The sequence below is a fragment of the Electrophorus electricus genome, chromosome 1 (assembly GCF_041902795.1).
Source record: "Electrophorus electricus isolate QZ-2024a chromosome 1, ASM4190279v1, whole genome shotgun sequence".
Lineage (NCBI taxonomy): Eukaryota > Metazoa > Chordata > Actinopteri > Gymnotiformes > Gymnotidae > Electrophorus > Electrophorus electricus.
This window is the reverse complement of record NC_137497.1, coordinates 28,581,066-28,600,150: the sequence shown is the minus strand read 5'-3', so window position 1 is coordinate 28,600,150 and position 19,085 is coordinate 28,581,066. Positions and strand designations below refer to the sequence as shown.

Below are 19,085 nucleotides of genomic sequence, written 5' to 3'. Positions count from 1 at the left end.
TAACTAAAGGTGTAAGGAAAATAAATAAATTATATATATATATATCAACACAAACATAATATTTAATGTGGAGTTTCAATATTTTCAAGCATTTAAAAACATAGAGATGTGTCACTCAGTTTAAACCAATGCTGTCAGTGTGTACTGTATTTAATTATGCCTGTATAGTACCAGTAGATCCAAGAAAATACAATATGAAAAGACTACAAAACTGCTGTATGATTTGAAGCTTTGGGAAATTGTGTCTATCAAATCAGGAACTGATTCTGGACCCTTCAGCGACTTCACACAGGCTGCTGAAGCTAAATGAATCCACTCAGTATACTGTCAAGCTAAATGCTGTTTTTGGACCTGATAGCAATCTGCACCAGAGCCAGATAGTCAGCACAAAATTTACCACTGGTGAGTTCATGCATCACTTCTTGTACAATCATTGCGTGGACCTAAACTTATATATCCTACCTATCAAACATAATGACATAATGGAACACAGGTGGTGTGGTGAATGAGGTGAGCATGTACCATCTGAATGGGGTGTGGCAGCAAACCAAAACAGAGAAGTGTAACAAAAGACCGAACATAAACATGGGCAAAGCCACCTGCCATCTGATGGAGGTTACTGGGGGGTGGGGGGGTATGTGGGCACCATCACACAAATGATTATAAGCCATTGATCAAATTGCATACTTGCAGTCTAATATGAATGCATACTTGCAGTTGCCTTAGCATGTATCCTTATTCTACTTGCTCATGAGAGTATGCAAGTGTGTATTCTTGGTAGTATGTGGGTACATGGAATTCAAGAATGGATTCTGAAAAAATGCTATACACTTTTACCCCAAATTATGTCAATAGTTGGACTGCTCTACAAGAATCCCAAGGACTGCTCACAAACGCTACTAAATGGAGAGACTACCTCAGGACTATACACCATTTACCCTGGTGGATATGATAAACTACCAGTGCTGGTGTACTGTGACATGACCACTGATGGAGGTGGCTGGCTGGTGAGTCTGTTATGGTGGATGGTCTAAAAGAGGAAATGTTTATGTAATGTTCACTGGCTGAGTCATTTATGCATGAAATAAGTCTAATTTAACTAAAATAAAATGTGCAAATTATTTTGATAAGATTTTGATAACATTTTATTTATGTCCTACTTGAACACCGGTAGGTAGTCTTGAGGCGTCAGAATGGAAATCTTGATTTCTACAGGAACTGGAAGAATTACACCAGTGGATTTGGTGATGTGAATAATGAGTTCTGGCTAGGTAAAGTTCATATTATTAAAGAGAAGTCTTTCAAAATGTTACAGTCTCAAGATAACTCTTACGTTGAACTAGATTTTTTTCCAATTTTCAACCTAATCTCTTTTAACACCATTTGTAACATATGGTTGATTACAGTCAATAATTTTAATAATTACCACAGTGAATTATTTTCATGTTTCCCTGTATTTAAAAAAGAACAGAAAAATATTGGGATTAAACACATAAACAATGAAAGCTTTGCGGCATTTGTTATAGCTTGTTAATAAAAAGATTCACTCAGAAAGTCACTCATCCATTTGCCTCTGCTAGGTCTTAGCAACCTTCACACAATCACAGCATCCAGCCAGTATGAGCTCCGAGTGGACCTGAGGGATGGCCAGGAGTCAGCCTATGCTCAGTATGACAGATTATATGTTGGGGAACCTCGCAGTCGATACAAACTGCAGACTGGTGCCTACAGTGGCACTGCAGGTAAAACATAAAAAAATGTATGCTTGCAAAAACACAATAATAATAATAATTTATTCTATTTATTATAATTTATTCTAATATTTAATATTTAGATTAAATTAAAACATTCTGAGAGACATCAATAAAATGTCCACAGTGGACATAAAGGCTACCCTTAAAGGGTATGAATATTGAAAGCTTATATTAAACCACATTTAACAAACATGGCCATAGTTCTTGATGACCCTGACCAAAGAAAATCTCAGACTACCCAGGCTTCATAATTCCATTCCAGAAATATTTAGCAATACCTCTAAATATTCTTATATTTGCCATAGTATTCCCTCTTTAGTCTTGCAATAAAAACATACAAAAACATTGCATAAACCAACAAACAAAGTGGTTTTGATATTCACTTTTGATATTCAAGCATTTTAACTATTTATTTCCTCTTTTCCCCCATTCACTCTTTTCCAAGGTGACTCTTTGATATATCATCAGAATAGACCTTTCTCCACCTATGACAATGACAATGACCTTGCCATTACAAACTGCGCTCTATCCTATAAGGGTGCATTCTGGTACAAAAACTGCCATCATGTGAACCTTATGGGACGATATGGAGATAACAGCCACAGCAAGGTGGGAACTTGTTCATTGCATATTACATATTATTCTGTTCTCTTGGCAAAATAGTTTTCTATTAGATAAAATGTTGCAGAAAAGCAGTGTTGGTTTGGTTTGTTGAAAATGTTTAATTTTGTCTGTTTTAAATTATACAGGGCATAAACTGGTTCCACTGGAAAGGCCATGAACATTCAATTCCGTTTGTTGAAATGAAGATTCGACCAGTCAACTTTAGAAACTTGGAAGATAGATGAAAATTGTCATACTTTGTCATGAAAGTCGGGTGTCATGAAAGTCAGACCATATTTAAACAGATATAATTAATACCAATACTATAAAAAGTATTTGGCCAACACAGATTATTCTAGATCATTCTAGCTCTATAGGAGTGCTGCCCTTTAACTTCTTATATGGCTTTGTCTGTCAAAATTATTTGAAATAAAACTTATCTTGGCCTAGCAGATTCTTTTATTTGCAGTTTTATTTTACAAATGAATATTCAAGAATTTGTTTTGTTTTTCTTGTTACAAATGTCTTCTATACTATTACAAAGACAATGTTATTTTTGTGATTGTTTTGCTATTAAATCAAAGAAACATAATTGACTGATGAAAATGTTGTCAATACTAGTAATACATAAAATCTGGAGCCTTGAGGATCCATGTTTTAATTTTTTTTATTGCATGCCCACCATGCATCCAGCACAAAAGAAAAATATCTATCACTATCACCACTCTGTTTTTGAATTAAATAATAAAAATGTTTGTAATTTTTCTATTATAATGACATGGTCCAATGAAATCAGAAATCTGTACTGCTTTTTTATTACTGTTTTGAAAATTTAAAAAGAGGTCCTATAATTCCTTTGAATAGAACGAAATGTATGGTATCCTCTTATATTTCTTAAATGTTTTATGACTTTTGAAATTTGAAAGACTGAACATGTAAAACAATGTATTTGTTTAGTTTATAAAAGATTGAGGCCATGGTATTAACTACAACTCTTTGAATCTAACATCTTTACATAATAATCAAAGCTTCTATTGAAATAATGATGAAATCAAAAATCAGTGAAAAATCAGGATCCATTAAAAAAAGAAAATAATCCAGATGCCCTTGCAAAAGCATGAAAGTAAAATAAAAGTTTGAGTGAGTAAATAAATTTGGCACACTGTCATATTTGTCTCATGATCCACAGTATTAAGTACTTGTATCCAATGATCTTGTGTATATAAATATAAAAGTCTGATTTTAGATGTTCATCCCCTTTGCAATGTCAGTAAATTAATTGTCAGAACCTACTGGAGACTCATTCATATGTATGAGCAATTTGGGCAGACTACATAAACTGTCTGTAACACCATTAAATTTCAATTTCTGTACTATTGCACAGTGTGTATCATTTGAGGTGTCATTTGTGGGCATCCTGTTTAGCACCTTACATTTGTCTAAACAGCACTTTAATGCATAAGGAAATTCAAAATGGTAAGTCTCAAATTGACTGACAGTATGTTAGGTGATGTTCATAAGCATACTGTTATAAAGAAAATTATTCAAAGGCAGATCAACATTTAAATAAATCTGAACCTATTTTGGACAATGCATGTTTGTGTTTATTATCATTTTTGTTGTTTATTGAGGAGCATTTGCATTTTGTTTGATTATTACACAAATGTAAGTAGACATTAAGGTTTCACTACTAATTTTCTATCTATCTAAATGTGTCATAAGCCATAAGGTTAGAAGATTAGACAATAACTAGGGGTTATCAATTATGACAGCCATTGTCACAATAAGTATTCCCAAGGTAAATCCAGAAAAATAAATTAGTGAAAAACAATCCAAATCTTTTTAGATGACAGGAGTAAACAAATTTGGTGGTCCTCTGCTTGCTCATTCAGAATATCCTTGAAGAGGAGAAGCTTTTCCCACTGTATCTTGAGGAGCACTTGCATTGAGCGTGTTGCACACTGGTCTTCCTGGACTTTATTACCTTGTTTAGTTGGGAGGACTCCTTCAGACTGAATCCACTGATTCTGTTTCAATCACTTTTTGCTTTAATATGCAAGATGCAAGATTTAATGTCAGTTGTGCTTCTTTGGGCTTTTCCTTGACTCCTTCGATGGTTTAAAGTGAAAGTAAAAAGACAGTCAAAGTTAAAAGACAGCTTGCATGGAAGACTAGATTTTTTTTATCCAAATGCAGTCCTTGGCTGCGAGTCTCCGTTAAGCCATATTATGGTGATTTAACGGTACAGTAATTTCATCCCCTTGGCACTAGAGGCACCATAGCACGTGGATTCCCTAAACATGGGACGAAGTGTTCTCTCATCGTTGTATTTTAGCTAACCTACCGCTTGGGACTCGGAGTGCTTGCATTATAGAAATGTTTGTCAAGTGGAGAGTAATGAATGTTATAAACGTTCGGGTTAAGAGCGAATGTAATGGATGATATGAAGACGAGCTGTAAGGTAAATTTCGAAAAGGTGCACATGTACTGAAGGATTGTTCGGGTTGTCAGAATTGTCCATTTGGTCTTAAAACCTTCACACGTAGTTAGCTAACTCACTAGCCTAAAGCCAAACAGTTTGAACCAGCTAATCGCAGCTAAGTTAGGTTAGCAAATCTTACCTTCAGATCATTTACTAGCTGATGTCCAAAATAGATTAACCTACGTAGCTAGCTATACTGCAGCTATATAATAAATTAAAGAGGTAAAGTTAAATGGATGTATATATTACTAGATAACTATTTGGGATATAACTATCATTGATGGGGATGTAGTTTATTAACTTGTAATGGTTTTATAAACGAATAGCTTGCAAGAAATAATAGCTAATTACCGTTTGCATGTTGAAATAGAACAAAGGTGTGGATGCAGCAGGTTAAGTTACTAACGCAGTTACTAACTTGCTGCGCGTTGTATCCATTTTTAAAAAAACCTGGCACAACTGGCTTTAACGCTGTGTTTCACCTGTACTTTTTTTTAATGTCTACAAGGCACCGTATCTTATATTTAATATATTTACAGTATCTTGGTGCACATTCACTAGGTAAGACTGTAAGTTGTCTAAATGTCCTCGTTTTGTACTTTGTCCTTCCAGATGAAACCAGCAGTTTCCCTGTTTTCAATAGGAAAAAAAATGGCTGATATGATTGGCTAAAATACATCTGGCTCAACAACTTTGCTGACTTTATGAATAACCCTAAAAAAACATACTGGCTGTCACTATGAGATAAGAACCTAAAACTTTGTCAGTGTGGTTGCAGCAATTGTATAAAAGGAGAATACTTTAAGCTCCCCAAAGATATTGTTGGGTGACTTTTGGCCAAGATGTTCACTGCACTAAAGAAGCTTGTAGGCTCTGAAGCAGGACAAGATAGAAACATACCTGCTGGCCTGCAATCCATGAACCAGAGTCTACAGAGACGTTTTGCCAAGGGTGTGCAATATAACAGTAAGTATTACAATAATTCTGTATTCAATTTAGTTCTGATTTAATTTTTAAAAAATTATTTTCTCACAAATTGGCTCAAAGTGTTGAGTATTGTGTCATGCTTCTGCAGATCTATAGGTCAGTCAGCATTGTTTCATGGATTGTTTGAAATGGGCATGCACAGTGCTGTTGGTTCTGTGTGGTTATATGAAAAATGCATGAATGACACATGATCAGGCCTACTGGCCTGTTTTTCCACCCATTGTGGTTTCTACCTTTTTGTGCTTTCAACAACCTAAACGCTCCCAGATAGATAACGCATTCTTGCAGCATTCTTTATTTCACTAGTCCAAATCTAATATGCGGTGTGTTTTACTTGTCAGAATAGCATTATATAATGATCCTTAAGGTTTTGCATGTAAGATTTAAATTATGATGCTTTTGCCTTCGCATTATGCTTCTGTGTTTAATAATACAAGATTAATATTTGGTCTAAATATCACTGCTTTGTTTTGCCCAAACAGTGAAAATAGTCATCCGCGGTGACAGGAACACTGGTAAGAGTGCTCTGTGGCATCGTCTACAGGGGAAGAAGTTTACAGAGGAGTACATCCCGACACAGGAGATCCAGGTCACCAGCATTCAGTGGAACTACAAAAGTTAGTAAGGATCTTTAAATTAAAAAACGTACTGGTTAAGGAGCCACAGTGTAGGGAATTAGATTAATATTGTGCTGACAGAGACCATCACCCTCTAAAGTGTAGTGCAGTGTAATGGAGAGGTGTTCTTTGGTCTGGTGGTCAGAGCACGTTTGCCACTTGAAGACCCAGATTCAAGGTCAGGTGTCATCACTGCCATCTGCATTTGCTAGAAGTGAAAAGGTAGAGTAAGACCATTGAGGACATTCCCATCATCAGAGTATACACCCTTGCTGTGAGGGGGATGTTGTGAAAACCAGTGTGAATAATGTGATAGTGTGATAATAGGCTGTTGGTGAGACTCTGAATGAGGGGTGGATGTACAAGGTACGCATGGAATATCTAAAACAGTGTGCCAGAGGGCAGTGTGCCAGACACCATCACTTCTATAAGCGAGGGAGTGCAAAGAAAGCTTGTTGCTCAGGAGGGAAAAGGTGTGTTCTGGCTGCTAGGCTGTCAGAGAACCACATAGAAGACAGTTTCAAGCCCAGGTGTGGTTGCTGCCCTCTGCCTTCAGACAAAAAAAGCCATGCATGGTATTACATTGGAAAAAACTAATGTAATTTGTGAAGACAATTATTCAAAAAATAAAATATCTTTGTGTAGAAAGATAATTGCTTTTCTCAAAAACACTATTATTGGCATGACTTATAAACTAACTGATGTTATTGTATTGAATTGATTGGCGTTAACCTTCTACATTCTCTGTTTCCTCTTTCAGTCCTTAGTGTCGATTTAACTTCTCATATTATTTCCTTGGGATTGTCAAATCTGTTACCACTACTAATTAATGTTTCTTAACAATGATTACTTTGTAATTGTACTTTGTAATCATTGTTTCACCATCACTTGTTTGCTGATTCTGAGGTAGAGGTTGACCAATATGGGGTTTTAAATTCTGGAACATGAAATAATACAATTAACAATTAACAATTATTTTTTTTAAAAATCACACATTTTATTGGACCTTTAACTTAAAAAAAATCACAATTTTGTTGAATTTTTATTTTTGTATATTTCCTGAATGTATGAAATTTGATACAATAGGTATTTGTGTTTATGTACAGATTACAGTAGCACATTCTAAAAATCTATTTGTCATTTCTTTCATTTAGTTCATGACATCAGATAAAACGTAGCTGTTCTTAATAAAATCAGATGATTTCACGAATTTTATTAAATTATGACTGATTTCAAATGAGCACTGAATGTCAAATGAGTGCCTCTGTCCTTCAGAATAAATCAGGGAACATGACATGGAGCTGAGGAGAATGACTGCTCTAGTAAACCTTTACCTATTTATGAACCATGAATATTTAGTTTTTCTCTCAGATCTTTTCACATTTCATATACAAAAAAAGCAGTATCTTTATGCTGATCTGCACAACCATGTTTCCCTACTTATTTAGCCTGGTGGTAAGCATAAAAGCAATTCAGATCTTTATTCAGACAAAGATGTACTTTGCATCTTTCACAGTGCACATGTGAGAAATGTGTGCTTGTGACATAAACTTAATTCCAAACCATTTCAAATTGTACATGAATACCCAAATATTTAAAAACCAACATGAATTTCAATAAGAAATAACTATAAGAAATTAAAGTTTATTATCCTCTGCTCCCTTTAAAATTATTTCTTCTAAAGTCAGCAAAAAAAAATAAAAAATGGGAAAGAAAATCTGGAGGATTCAAGAACAACTTAAATGAATGTAAATTAAACATGGTACTTTAGAATTTTTATGGTTACTGTTAGAATGAAGGACCTTGGGTCTGCCCCAACAAAGGTGTAAAGATCTAGAGAATAAGGGGGAAATTGAAAGGGAGAAAATTGGATAAAATCAGAAAAAAATATAATGTTCTTGGCCAAGAAAACCAGCATGTTAACTTTGCTAGGTTTCAAACATGCAAACTGCCCATTGATCTCTTTTCCTTCTTGTTGCTGGTTGGATCCATGCTTTGGGCCTCTATCAGAAGGTTATCAGAAAGTGTTCCTTTCTAAAACAAAGAGACAGTTAAGAATACATAGAAAAAGACCTGTTCCATAGACATGCAGATAATGCATTTGACTACAGTACATCTACATCTTGTGTCCCCCTAGTGCTTCTGTTATTTAAATGTATAATATTATTACCTTTGGTGCTATTACTTTCATTTCTGACCTCACCCTGGTTTTGTTGTCTTGACCTTTTCCCCTGCTGATGTATCTAACCTAGAGTCAATAATGGACGCAGCATCCAGAAGTTCTTGAGTTGCTGAGTTGTCATACTTTTGTATTTTGTAATCCAGGATTTTACTGGTTTTACCTATAAAACACTTGGATAGCTTTCCCTGGCAAGACCACCAATAAATTCTTGCAAAGGCTGTAATGCCAGGTTTGCTGATTCAGGTACATCTAGGTCCTGTCCATCTGATGCACCGAAATGCATGGCACATGCAAATCAATTATTTTTTTTAATTCGTCTTTTGTGATGTGTTTATCGCACATATTGATATTGTGATTGCTATGATGGTATGATTTATTGGTGAGGGCTGCATGGAAACTGAATAATGCTTCTGACTATATTTTGACAGGTGCTTCTTCCCATTTTGATGTGGGGGTTTCTTGTTCATATCCCTTGCATATGTTTATGTATATGATTCATTTCATTTGGTGGTGTGTCTCAGTCTATCTTTTTAGCTTTCTCTCTCATGCTTGTAGATGGAAGTTGGGTTTTGTTTGGAGGGCTAGGTGCATTGTTAGGAGTTTTCTGCTGTTGATAATGGGCAGCTTCCATCTTATTGTGCTTGCTGAGTAGTGACTGGCAAGGTGTACATTTTTATGGGTTTAATCTTATCTTCTTTTAGTTACCTCTATAATGCTTGTCTTACTCTGTTGAGATACCTATGGCTGTCTTTCTGCCTTTTGCTTCCCATGTTTGTAGTAAGGCTATTACCATAATATTGCATTCATGGAATGCCTATTGCAGGATTGAGTTCATTACCATCATCAGTGATGTGTAGCCAATGTTAGAAAATGTTCATGGCAGAGTTAAATATATTTATTAGAGGTTTGAATACTTCAGGTAGAATTACTTTAAGAAAATGTGTGGTCACAGAATCTAGAGAGCAGATGGAAGATTTTGAATATGAGATCATTGATGTTAGTTCAGGGTCATGGTTAGGAGTAAAGGACTCTAATGCCTTTATTGACATGGTTGTCTTGATCTCTATATAACTTCCAGATGCCACATTAATACTTTGAATGTTATATCTAATGTGATTAATTGTCTCATTAAAAAAATGCATGAAGTCGTTATTACTATGCAGTGTAATCTGAGTTTTGATGTCAGTTTTAATCCTAGTTGGTCATGTAATTTTACTAAATTAAAAATGTGACATTTTTATTAGAGAGAGAAGCTGTTTGAGTGGTTATAAGTGCGTATCTGTAGTTAACAAGTCTCTCGGTCCACATGAGCTGAAAGACTACAAGTTTAGTATGGCACTATTTGCCTTTTATTCAGTATTCCATTTTAAACTGCTAACATGGTCATTATACCATGGTACTCATGTTTTCTCTATTTTTTTTTTTTGTTGTTCTTAAGTGGTGTAACATTAGTTCTGTAGAGCTTGAGGGTATCCCAGTCAGATATACTTTGAATTAAACCGGTAGATTCTAGTTTAGAACCAGATGAAGTGAATATTGGTATCACCAGCAATAATAGCTCTTTCTCCCAAAGACTACTCCCAAAGCGACTAGTTGAGAAGAGATGAAATCTGCGAACTCGTTAATAAATTCTGACTAAGGTCCTGGTGGCCTGTAGATACAAGTTATTGAAAAAGGCTGAGTAGTCTTCTTTTCTCTGGATATAATGTTAATAAAAATAATTTTAAAGGATTTGAAATCATAACTACCTTTCTGGTTTATGCCTAATATGTCATTGTAAATAACTGCAACGCTTCCTCCAACGCCAGCTATGAAAGCAGTGTACATGGCTGTTCGCAGAAGGACTCTTAAACACTCATTTGGAAGATTAAGTACTCTGTTAAGATGCCGTCTAGGCTGTGAGGCCGTAACAAGGAAAAAGAAATGTAGATAGCTAAGAGAATGTAAGTTGTAAAAAATTAACAGTAACAAAACAAGGAGAAGCACAAAAAAGGAAGTTTCTTTTTTTGGTGTATTTTACAAAGGATATTATTGACATACAATCTTACTGGTGCAATGTCTTCAGGAGTAACCCAGGCCAAAGCAATAAACAAAACTCATACTAATGAAAGAAAAATACACACTAAATAATTCTAACAACAAAAGAAACATACATTCCCAACTACCTGACACAAACAGAGGCAAAACCCACACCCAACAAAAATGGCAGTCACTCCCTACCACCAGTATCCAACACCAAAGTACCAAACAAAACAATATTTACACACTCTGTACTATACAATATATATACAACAGCTACCAAAGCAGGAGGGGTGAAGCCAAAGAACGAAGTCCAAAAATGGGGAAAACAAGGTCATGCACAAAAGTCATACAAAATTTCAACCACAAGCCAAACAAACCAACAAATGCAATCCCACAAAACTGTCTCCCTTCTCTCTTCTGTTCCTCTTTCTCTCTTGTGGGAGGGGCCACTAAATAGCAGGAGCAGTTGGCTTGAAAACCTGGCGGAGTTTCAAATGGGGGAAATCCTGACAGTGAACCTGAAACACATACACACATCCATCTTTCCGTAACAACTCATTTGGCTTGGTCCAAGTTTCTGTTTGAAAGAGTGCATTAAATCTATGATCAGATCATATAAGGGCATAAGATGTTAGGAGTCTAATATTTGGTAATCCTTATTTTAGATCCAAGCATGAATGGGAACGGTCATGGTGCTATCGTGGACAAACTGAAGCTTAGCTATTTCACAGTGACATCACCAATTCACCCATTCTAACATCTCTATGTGCACCTCTAGTGCAAGAATCTTCTCCTTCAGTAACTACACTTCTCACAGATAAAACTATTGCTAACGATGAATGAAGAATAGGTAAACATTGCATTCTTCACACCAAAGAACAACAGAAGCAGCCGTGTTTAAATGTTACATTTTTAAGTAGTTTTTTGAAGGTTTTGTCGTGACCTGATGTCGGTTTAATGTCTCTTCTGCATAGCGGATTGCTGTCAGCTGATTGGAGTATATCCACAGAAAGTGTTCCAAAAATCTGATGTTTTGTAAATAGTGTAATTCATTTCAGAATTGTATGAAGCTACGGCTAAAAAATCGAATGAACTATTATAATAGTCCCAAAGCCATGGCACATATGGGTTTTATGAGTGGGACTACCATCAGCTACCTCCTGTACATGAATGACATCAAGCTGTATACCAAGGTGGAAATGGACATTGACTCACTGATCCATCTGACTAGGACACAGGAATGAATGAGAAGTGTGGTTTGCTGATGGTAAAAAGAGGACAAGAGATTAAGACAGAGGGAATTGGGACTTCTGCGTATATGCATATCCAAGCAGCTTTTCATACTTCTGGAAGTGCGGATAGCTAACTGGAATGCAACTGACAGAATCCTGACAGGGTGGTGAAGTTAATGCACTATATATATTAGACTCTCCATTTCAGTTTTCCTTTAAATTGGCCAAAATCCAAATTTTGAAAGCAGGCTTGTCATGATATTATGTTATATGTTAATTATTGACCAACAATTTGTTCCTAGTATGTACAAGTGAATTCTACCTGGAATGCTTCGACCTCGAATGCTGCATAGTCCAGTTTCTGTCTGGACTGTGACTCATGACTACCATGACATTATTTTCTACTTTATCCCTAGTGACAGATGATGTGGTGAAAGTGGAAGTCTGGGATGTTGTGGATAAAGGTAAGCTTTAAGTGAATCTTTTGAGTCTAATGCCTTTATAAATAGCATCATTAACTGTGTTACTGTAGTTTATAAATTAAATAATTTGTGTAAATCTCCACATTTATAAATCATACATAATAGCCTTGGGCTGATTAGACAACACTGAGTATTGCAATAATTTGCAACTTTACAATGTTAAGCAATTAATTCTTCTGTTGCTTCTTGTCATATACCATACCAAAACTACATCAGTTTTTTAATGGTTTACCCTTTTTCTAATCATTCAAGTTGTACAAACAATCTATGGTTACATATTACAAATGTATACAATAGAAAGAAATCATTAATTTTTGGCTGCAAAATATATTAATATTAGTGTAACATTGGCCCCCTCCCCAATATTTATCTTTTAATTCTCCATCACTCTCAAACTGAAATGCAGCAGTTCATTTACGTATTGGCTATTAAAAAAAAGGGTCAAGTGGCTGAAGGGTTGAAAGGCTGAGTAATGCTCACATGGGGTGCTACTTCAATTTGCAGCACAATAATATCATTTTTCAGTATAATTATCACCCAAGGCTACTAGATAAATCTGTGGTTTCTTAGCTATATTTTTATATAGTAGAATAGTAATTTAATCTTCTGTTTACTTTGGGGTAAAATGCTTTTTCTGTCTTATCCCTATTCTGCAATAATCTTAGGCCAAAAGATTCCACTGCCAGAAAGTATAGGTGAGCAAAGGTTGACCAGTAGCTATCTGGTGTTTGCAGTGCCTCCTTCTCCTTTGTCTCATTGAGCTGCGATGAGGCTCAATATTAACTTTAGTAAACAATGCTGTTCTTTGACTGCTTTGCATTTCCATAAGCAAAGAAAGTGAAAGTTTGCAGTGTGAAATACACACCGTGAAGTGTTTGAATAAATGTTCTATGTATTTACTTTAACAATTTGATTATTCAAAGAAAAAACTATTCAAAAAATATTAAAATTCCTTATTAAAAATGTCCTTATTCAACACATTCCTACCCTAAAAATATTTGATATTGGAATTTTGTTGTTTTCTATATATTTACTATTCATGCAGATTTCACTTTGTAATTTCCATTTAAATATGAGAATCATTCCAAAATTGTTGAACAATTTTCTTTAGTTTTCTGTCATACAGCAAATCTTCAAATGGCTTCATACTGACAGGAGTTAACTGGTGTGTGACAGAGTGTGCAAAGTGTCCAGTGAAGCCATAAATGGTGCTATTCACATGACTTATTTGATGCTTGCTATATAAAGAGATTTTCCCTGTTGCCAGTTAAGCAAATGATGTGCAGGCAAATATTATTTAATAATCAATCAGGACTTAAGTGTTTACTTAATTTCTCAATTGTTCTCCTGCAGCAAACGCTTAATGTGTATGGCTTTGATATTAATGAAACGTGTGAACACCCTTCTAATCATTCAGAATGCTGTCATATTTTAACATAAAGGATATATTTATTTTTCTAAGATATGTTGTAAAATTAGTCGTTGCCCAGTTTGTTAATTTGTGTTTTTACAGCTAATTACAATGCAAAAAAATTTTTTATATATATATATATATATATATATATATATATATATATATATATATATATATATATATATATATATATATATATTGCATTAAATGTTTAGAGCAGTAGTTCATTGAACATGAACTGCATTATACAATACATGAGTATTATTTCTCATTTTATTTCTCAATACAGAAACACAGTGAAAGTTTTAACATTGCTGTGTAATCTGCTTTTTCAACATACTGCAGGGAAAGGTAAAAGACATGGAGAGAACTTGAAACTGGAAAACGACGAATTGCAAGAGGTAATTTTTTTTATGTTTCATTTATTGGTCATTATCTTTACATGTCAAATGTAGTCTCATGAGAGTAAAAAATGTCTTAATAAAATTTCAAAAGGATCAAATAGTCACATTTACTTATATAGCACTTTTTGCAACATGTTGTCATAAACCAACTTTACAAATGTACTCCTTGGCAGTCCATTTTATTTCCAGTCCATGCTTATATAGGCCATGTAGGTAGTTACGTATAGGTGTCAGCTTTTCCAGTGGGAAAAGGGTGGGTGAGCTGTTTCTGCAGATGTTCCATTTGAGTAAATGGAGTGGATGGATGAATATAGAAATCTGTTGGTAGTACTGGGACATTTTCTGGCATCATCTTAGATTCTTTGTCATTGATGAGCAAGTTTAATCCAGTGTTGGCATGATCTCTGCAGTAAAATGAAGACAAAGTAGGAAGAGAAAACAGAAGGCACAGAACTACTTATGTTACTTATGTGCCTTACAGCTGCTTCTTGAACAGACTTAATTGATAAGTTTTTTTAGTGGTTGACTGTGTGGGGAAAAAAAGACAAAATTATGTTATAAATTCTGTATGCAGTCAGAAACGGAGATGGCTCTAGATGCTGAATTTCTAGATGTTTATAAGAACTGCAATGGAGTGGTCATGATGTTTGACATTACCAAGCAGTGGTAAGTATACTTTGGTCCGCTTACTCTTGTATTTCTCCACTTACCTATTTGACTCCTATCATCTGTCACTCCTCTTGCTCTCTTTGCCAAGACTATTTTCTATAACTATTTTTATACATGTTTCTTCCCAGATCTTTTATCACATGCTCTGTCCCCTCTCTCTTTTATTTATCTCTCTTTTCTGTCCATGTCTTTGTGCTTACTTGTTTGTGGTAAGGATCAAATACCAAATTTAGGTATTTGGTTGCAGCAAGTGTCACTGGAACACTTCATCTTACTATCTCAGTAAAGCTGCAGACTGTTATTGGTGGGGGGAAAAAGGGAGTAGAATTAAATTTGAAAATTTGCTGGAAGCGAGGCAATACAAAAAATTCTTAGACTATTGTTTATGTCCTGTATCTGACTTCACTGTATTCTCTTGTTGAAGTCTTTGCTTCTCCTTTGATTGAAGGACATTCAACTACATCATGAAGGAGTTGCCCAAAGTGCCCATCCATGTGCCTGTGTGTGTTCTGGGTAACCAGCGGGACATGGGTGAACACCGGGTCATTTTACCTGATGACATCAGTGACTTTGTTAACTCCCTCAATAGGTAAGCACTGCTAAAAAATTCTTCTGAACAGGTGGTTTCTACAATTTTCATAAAAACATGTAATTTTCCTACAATCTACATGCTGCTGTTGTGAGCCTTATGTACTGGCTCGATGGTCTAAGGCCAAAAAGGATGCAACATAAAGGAAAACACAGAGATGCAAGATGTGCAATTTAACCACTTTATTATCAGTAGATTTTTAGTCACACACTCAGAAAAATCAGGAGCATAATGTCAGTATGGGCGGAAGCCAACATAACAAAAGAAACACTAAAAAGAAAAACAAAAGAAAAGTATAACATAACTTCCCTAACTCCTTAACATCAAAACAGGGAAAAAGGGTGAAAGAAAATGGCACACCCACCCCTACAGCTCCAAAAGAAAGAAAATAGTAGTGAACATATACACACACACACACACACACACACACACGTGCGATCACAGTCTTAGTAACCCTATGTGCACCTCCAGTTTTAAGCTAATTTTTTAATGATTTGTACTTTTAACAGTTATCTGAAATTGTACACATAGCACAATGCTCATTCTGGATTCAAATTGAAGTAGACACTTGGGCCAAGACATAATTCACATCCAGGCTTATTTTTTCCATTATTTAGGTTCCATTTGAGCTCATCTAATACAGAAGAAAAAAAAAAAAAAAAAAAAAAGTTTTATTTTTGGGGTTTATAAAGGGAAATTTGGATGCTGCAGATTCATTTTCAGTCATGCGCTACATTTCCTGATTCACCAGGGTCTTCAGAAATAAAAGTGAACAATTTTGAGTATACACATTAAATTATTTAGGAGCTAGACAGTATTCACTAGGTGTCCTCAAAAGTGCAGGTAAACGCCTCCAAATGCATACAAAATCATCAGTCTCCATTTATTGAGTTTGCAAGATTTTTTGGCTAAAACGTCACAACAATGTTTAACAACTTAATAAATAAAGACAATATTGCCTTCATTATAGCTAAACAATATTAGCTTCATTGCTATTAGGCTAAAATGGTATGCTGGGGAAAATGCTGTAATACTGTAAAGAAATAATATGCGTTCTCATTTGTACTTGCAATTTGTAGAAGGATTACAAATTTTTCCAGCATTGAATGGAAACATCCAGTGATTTGCAAAACATCATAGTCCATTCTAGAAGTCTCTCAGCTTCCAGCTCACAATTGCACCCAAACAACTCCACATAAACTTCAGCTAAAATAAGCCTCTACCTTTCCTTGATGTCGAAAAGTATCGGCGATCAAATTACTCACAATATCCATGACTGAATCATTTTCACTTGTGTCATACGCATGTGCTACAGTTTATCTGATTACAATGCACAAACAATGTTTTGCTGTGCTCATGGCTATAGTTCACGTACTAGGTAAACAAATAAGGCAAATGAGGCACCTATGTTTTCATCTAAGCATCCTCTGTTTGTTGAAACAGCTGCCAGTCATATGCCGCTGGTGCCTGGAAAATACTTGTGAAGTAATTTGTTACCTCCCCCATCCCTAAACCCCCCCACCCCCCACCCAACACCTTCACAATCTCATACAAGAACGGCTCATTGTTTTCAGGTGCTCCTGCATGGTGAAATTCCATGTATCCCCAAAGCACTGTTCCTCGCTGCCTGAGTATTTGTATACATGCAAAATAATAAACAGCAAATGGATGAAGCTTCTCCTTACCATTTTGTGAACCTACACATAGACAATATAAGGAAATAAGGAATTGCGTAATCGAACCACGGATCGGATAATGTGTGTGAAAGCAAACCAGTGGTAATGAGCCCCTTTCTCAAATGAGCCCAGAATTTGTCCTGGTGCGGACTCAAGTATTCAGGACAAGTGTGAAAACACACTTAAAAAACTGATCATCACTTTGACAATAGTACATAGTTTACCAGTTGTTTCAAAGCCCTGGTGTCTTCAGGCACTGCAAATATGTATAGTTCTATAGATATAAATTTTACCCTTTATATCTTCTCACGATGATTTGACCAAATGGTAGCATATACAAAGAAAATAAAAGTGATTTGAATTAGAGAGCTGCCTTCTGGAGCTATACTTGTATTATTAACTTGTTAATACAAGTTAATGGTATTAACTATTACTTGTATTTAAAAAAAGATTGTATTGATTAGACATTCAAGCCAATCTTTTGAAATAAAACATTCTATTTCTGGTACACACAAACACCCTAAATATCTTGTAATAAACATGCTTTCTTTAACATGTGCTGGAATGTCCAACAGTTTCCATAAGAAGAACTACTTTATCATGACAACTTTGCATCAATTAAAAGATAAGAAAGTAGTGAAAAAATAAAACAAATCTAGTTGTCTGATCTCATCCCTTTTCAGTTTCACCTGGTCTGGAAAAGCAAAATAAGAGCAATTACAGTAGCTTGACAAACTGTACAAATTGATAAATCTAGGTTTGCTTCCTTTTGCTTGACATTTAAAGTAATTTTTTTTAATTGTATATCTTTAAAAAGATTTTGTTTGATATTCTTGGTCATTCTTCCTGCCAATTTGCTTTTTAATAATCTCTTTTAAACAGACATAATATCCAGCTATTTCCTTTTTTAATGAGTTAATAAGGCGCTGTTGAGGATTTATGGTTTATAGTTATAGTTAACAGCAACACCTGATGCATTGACATTTTTCACATTGCCCATTTTTGACCTTTTCTGTTTTCATCAGCACAGATAAATATGCAGAATCTTTACCCCCTTGCTGAATCTATCATCCTCTCAACTTGCAGACCTCCAGGCTCCTCCTACATCCATTATGCAGAGTCCTCTATGAAGAATGGCTTTGGTCTGAAATACTTGCACCGCTTCTTCAATATTCCATTCCTACAGTTGCAGGTCAGAGAAGACTCATTTGATACTTTCTATAATGTACACAGTAATGTAGTGTGTGTGTGTGTGTGTAAATAGTGAAAAGAGCAAAATTATAAAACATTTTAAAAATTATATATTAGGAACTACCCAGAAACCACTGGAATAATCCTCTTTAACATTGTTCGTACAGTCCCCTAACACTTTATTGTGGTCATTTTGGATGGTCTCTAAATTTGATGTAATATAGATTTAATATTTTTCATTGAAAGCAGTAGTGAAATACACAAATGTACTATGGCATCAGCAAAGCTGGACTGAGCAAATAGAAATAAAAAAAAACATACATTTTAAAATGCCACATCCCACATGACTAAGCTCCTCCTGTTAATGATGGTATCAACTGTGTGTGACCAATGTTAGTGCAGTCACAATGACAATACCAGTTGTATCTATGTTGGCTCAATGGAAATGCAGTTCTGACGCCTTCATGTCTAGGCCAGCTCCCTTTGGCTATGATGGTTGTTGATCACTCACTCTCAAAATTCCTTTAAGTTGATTACATGTTCTGGCCCCACAGCAATAGCTCTTATGGTCCTTCCTGATATCCTGATATCCACCTAGAGGTAGCATATATAAAGAAAAAACGGTTCCTGGAACAGATTGTTGTGGGATACCGTAATTAACCTTGGTGTATGCTGAAAAGTCTTGATTTATGTTGATAAACTGGTAATGATTGGCTAAATAAGTGGGGCTATTCCACTTACACCAAAAGCATTTTTGAGTCGATATAGTATAAGTTTGAGA

The 19,085-nt window shown here is 35.2% G+C and overlaps 2 protein-coding genes across 11 annotated transcripts in view; both read left to right on the top strand.

The window, feature by feature from the left end:
- tnca (tenascin Ca) overlaps positions 1–3,733 on the top strand; it is a 39,833-nt gene extending 36,100 nt beyond the window's left edge. For all 6 annotated transcript variants that reach the window (XM_081714084.1, XM_027007958.3, XM_081714092.1 and 3 more), the window contains 6 exons: positions 258–402; positions 856–1,007; positions 1,175–1,271; positions 1,581–1,742; positions 2,200–2,363; positions 2,504–3,733. In XM_081714084.1, the coding sequence (XP_081570210.1) occupies positions 258–402; positions 856–1,007; positions 1,175–1,271; positions 1,581–1,742; positions 2,200–2,363; positions 2,504–2,602 (819 nt within the window). In that variant the 3' untranslated portion in view covers positions 2,603–3,733. The remainder of the gene's footprint in view (positions 1–257; positions 403–855; positions 1,008–1,174; positions 1,272–1,580; positions 1,743–2,199; positions 2,364–2,503) is intronic.
- A 947-nt stretch (positions 3,734–4,680) lies between these two features.
- Positions 4,681–19,085, top strand: part of rabl6a (RAB, member RAS oncogene family-like 6a) — a 31,960-nt gene continuing 17,555 nt past the window's right edge. For 4 of the 5 annotated variants that reach the window (XM_027007963.3, XM_027007961.3, XM_027007965.3 and 1 more), the window contains exons 1-9: positions 4,681–4,818; positions 5,452–5,805; positions 6,309–6,443; positions 12,296–12,343; positions 13,027–13,056; positions 14,121–14,176; positions 14,754–14,845; positions 15,297–15,437; positions 18,200–18,305. In XM_027007963.3, the coding sequence (XP_026863764.2) occupies positions 5,682–5,805; positions 6,309–6,443; positions 12,296–12,343; positions 13,027–13,056; positions 14,121–14,176; positions 14,754–14,845; positions 15,297–15,437; positions 18,200–18,305 (732 nt within the window). In that variant the 5' untranslated portion in view covers positions 4,681–4,818; positions 5,452–5,681. The remainder of the gene's footprint in view (positions 4,819–5,451; positions 5,806–6,308; positions 6,444–12,295; positions 12,344–13,026; positions 13,057–14,120; positions 14,177–14,753; positions 14,846–15,296; positions 15,438–18,199; positions 18,306–19,085) is intronic. The other variant, XM_027007964.3, reaches the window with a different exon arrangement.